The 3,888-nt window shown below is 43.2% G+C and overlaps 1 protein-coding gene across 1 annotated transcript in view; it reads left to right on the top strand.

The window, feature by feature from the left end:
- Positions 1-3,888, top strand: part of CDK5RAP2 (CDK5 regulatory subunit associated protein 2) — a 204,707-nt gene that overhangs the window by 170,240 nt on the left and 30,579 nt on the right. Inside the window, exon 25 of the mRNA XM_015420167.1 lies at positions 2,728-2,853. Within this exon, the coding sequence (XP_015275653.1) occupies positions 2,728-2,853 (126 nt within the window). The remainder of the gene's footprint in view (positions 1-2,727; positions 2,854-3,888) is intronic.

Raw genomic sequence — 3,888 nt, 5'->3', positions numbered from 1 at the left:
ATAATGGAAGCAGGTTTCCATTTAAAAGAGAAAGGGACTTGCAGGTGACCAAGGACATTCACAGGCAGAATGGAAAATGCCGTGGAGAGATACAAAAATATGATCAAGGGATCCTTGTCTAGGGCAGTGAACAGATTGGAAGGTGCTGTCACATGGTCTGAAACGATAGCTGTGAAAAATTTGCGCTCTGAACTGAGGTTAGAGAAGTGAACAGTGACGCACAAAAGCTCATACCCAGCCACAAATTTTGTTAGTCTTCAAGGTGTTGCTCTTTTTTCCTGCTCCACGGTGGTGTGTTTTGCCAGCACGGTTGGGCCAGAGGAAAAATTAGTGGGCAAGCAGGATGAGCTGTCCTGTAATTATAAAGGGGTTTCTCCTCCTTTCTTTCCCTTCCTTTTGCAGGGCTTTCTATTGGACTTTTTCTTTCTCTTTTTTTACCCAAAGTGTCTTATGGAAACATCTTCATGAGAATTGTGCACAAGTATATTTAATCTGGAAAGAATTCTATCAGAAACACTGGTTGAATATAATGGTTTTTGTGTGCAAATTTTAAATTGGGGGGGGGGACTAAAAGATTAGCCACAAGGTATAGATAGGGGCTCTGGGGCAAGTGATGCTCTGTCTTCTTGGTGCTTGGGGGGGGGGCAACAGTGGGAGGGCTTCTAATGTCCTGGCCCCACTGGTGGACCTCCTGATGGCACTGTTGGACTAGATGGGCCTTTGGCCTGATCCAACATTGGTGTCTCTTATGTTCTTATGTTCTTAGATTAAAAATAAGCCTTGGGGTATGTAGACATGCAAGAAGTTCCATGAAAACAGGAATTAGCCTACGGCTGCAGTCTTGTGAATGCTTATGAGCCAGCATGGTGTAGCATCTAGAGTTCTGGATGCTGACCCTAGAGCTGTCATCTTAAATCCACACTAAACCATGAAACTCACTGAGTGACCTTAAGCCAGTCACACTATTTCAGCCTTACCTACCTGAAAGTGGCTGTTGTAAGGATAACATGGGAATGGGAGTCTGTGGATGAACATGGTGAACATGATGATGGTCTTCCATGAATAACTGGGAAGGGTCAAGTAAGTAAGCTCAGCACAGTATCTAGATGGTATTTAACACCTTTAAAAATACACTATGGTCCCGGTCACACGCAGAAGTTGCTGCAGGAGAGCCACAATTGCCGGGCGGATTATACAGGCGTGATCACATGGAAACATCTGGTAAGCATCATGCATCCGTCGCCAACCAGTATCGTTCGGCAGTCGCATGGAAACAATGCCGTCGCATCTGATCGTGTTGGGCCGCGTCAAATTGCGATGGTGCAAATAGCCACGCCTCCCCCCACGTTATCTGGCCCGTGTGACTGGGACCTATATAACAAAAAATATATCTCCTGTGTGTTGGTGGGGTTGTGGGGGGAAAGGTACATACTGGCATACTTGGTGGTCATGTTAAAAAGTGCAGGTCTTTTGGAAAGACATCATACCTATTATTTATCAAATAACTATGAAAAACCCTTAGATCCGTATATATAAGTACTTAGTTTGTGGAGGGAACCAGCTTCTAAGATAAATAACAAAACTCTTCTAGAAAAGCTATGAGCAGCAGCTAGACTAACTATAGCTAAATTGTGGAAGAGCACTAAACCATTATTGATTGCTGGCTGGATATCTAACTCTGTATATTAAATAAAATAGCAGAATCCCTTGTACAAAGAAATAATGAGGAATATCAGTCAAAAATATCAGTTTCGATATGGTTCTCCTTTTTTGAATACCTTTTGTTAAAAGAAGAATTTTCATTGAGCTTAGATACAGCTATTGGAATGGGCGGGGTAAAAATCTAATAAATAAATATAAATATACTTGATTATGTATGTTATGCCATTAAAGGTCGGAATTGAATTGAATGCAGTATAACTTTTTTGTTGTTATTTAACAAGTTTAACTGTTACCAATATCTGTAGTCTAGAAATACGTTGTAAACTATATTTTTATCTGTAATGTAGAGTACTGTATCTTGTTTATTAATTTCAATTGATTTTTTTAAAGTAAGCTCAGCACTGGTGGTGGGACTTTAACCCCTGTATCATTCTTATTCTCCGGGTACCCCAGGCTAGGAAGTTAAGCCCCGGTTAGTATTTGTTGGGAGACCACCAAGGAAGTCCAGGGTTGCTGCACAGAGGCAGGCATTGGCAAACCACCTCTGATCGTCTCTTGCCTTGAAAACCCTATGGGATTGCCATATGTTGGCTGCAGCTTGATGACAAAGAAGCCCCAAACATTCTCACAGTCTCAGTAGGGTCTCCAAGCTTTTCTCTGTTCTGGGAGTGAGGGTCAGTTTGTGTACCACATGGTGCCTATCTGCTTTCCCTCCAGTGGGCAAATTGCAACTCCAGGGGCCAACTCAGATTGCAAAAACTGAGATTGCAAAGAGTGCAGGATGAATTGTGTGTTAAAGCCCACACCTCAGTACACATGCACACAGTACCACAATCTAAGTTTGGGAGCCTGGAGATTGGGGGAGTCAGGAGATCCACTCGCAGGTACCCTGTTTCCCCAACTAGTTTGATCCTTTTAAAAAATACAATAAAACTGCGAGAGGCTTGGAGCACCAAATGTAAAACTGGAATTCACCAAACAGCTGCCTAAAGAAGCATATACAGTTTTCAGGACAGGAAATAGTTGTCTGGCATTAAGTGACACGTTTGCTCTTGTGCTGTTTAGAACTGTTAATGGAGCATCTCCAAGAAATTCGAATGCTGAGGCACCAGCTCGAAGAATCCATTAAAACCAATGATCGCTTGAGAAAGCAGCTCGAGCAGCAGGTGGCGGACTCTGCCCTGGACCAAGGTAACACGTTTTGGGACTATGGCATGAAGTCAGAGGGAAGCAGAACTATGCAGGGGCTGGACTCCTGGGTAGACAAGATCCCCAAGCCTGAATGCAGTGTAAAGGAATGAACTTAATATTTGAGTTATGGACTATGTTTATTGACACACAATGGACTGTGCACACATACACACACACATAGGCTCAGAAAGCTGTACAAGTCACCTATTGAAGGTGCATGCATAAGCCTTAACATGTGGGCAAGTGGGCGTCAACATGGCAAATGGGGTTCAATGTGGCCAAGTGCAAGGTGATGCACATTGGAGCCAAAAATCCTAAATATAAATACACGTTGATGGGGTCTGAACTGGCAGAGACTGAGCAAGAGAGAGATCTTGGAGTTGCACTAGATAACTCACTGAAAATGTCGAGACAGTGTGTGACTGCAATAAAGAAGGCCAATGCTATGCTGGGGATTATTAGGAAGGGTATTGAAAACAGATCAGCCAATATCATAATGCCACTATATAAATCAATGGTGCAACCTCATTTGGAATACTGTGTGCAATTCTGGTCACCACACCTTAAAAAGGATATTATAGCTTTGGAAAAAGTGCAGAAAAGGGCAACTCGAATGATAAAAGGGTTGGAACACTTTCCCTATGAGGAAAGGTTAAAGCGCTTAGGGCTCTTTAGCTTGGAGAAAAGACGACTGAGGGGTGACATGATCGAGGTTTATAAGATTATGCATGGGAAAGAGCAGGTAAAGAAAGAGGTACTTTTCTCCCTTTCTCACAATACAAGAACTCGTGGGCACTCCATGAAACTGCAGAGCGGTCGGGTTAGAACGGATAAAAGGAAGTACTTCTTCACCCAAAGAGTGATTAACACATGGAATTCACTGCCACAGGAAGTGGTGGCAGCTACAAGCATGGACGGCTTCAAAAGGGAATTAGATAAGCATATGGAGCAGAGGTCCATCAGTGGCTATTAGCCACAAGGTATAGATAGGGACTCTGGGGCAAGTGATGCTCTCTCTTCTTGGTGCTTGGGGGG

Source organism: Gekko japonicus, unplaced genomic scaffold (assembly GCF_001447785.1).
Source record: "Gekko japonicus isolate JY-2015 unplaced genomic scaffold, Gekko_japonicus_V1.1 scaffold102, whole genome shotgun sequence".
Taxonomy (NCBI): Eukaryota; Metazoa; Chordata; class Lepidosauria; order Squamata; family Gekkonidae; genus Gekko; species Gekko japonicus.
This window is presented reverse-complemented; position numbering and strand designations above follow the sequence as displayed.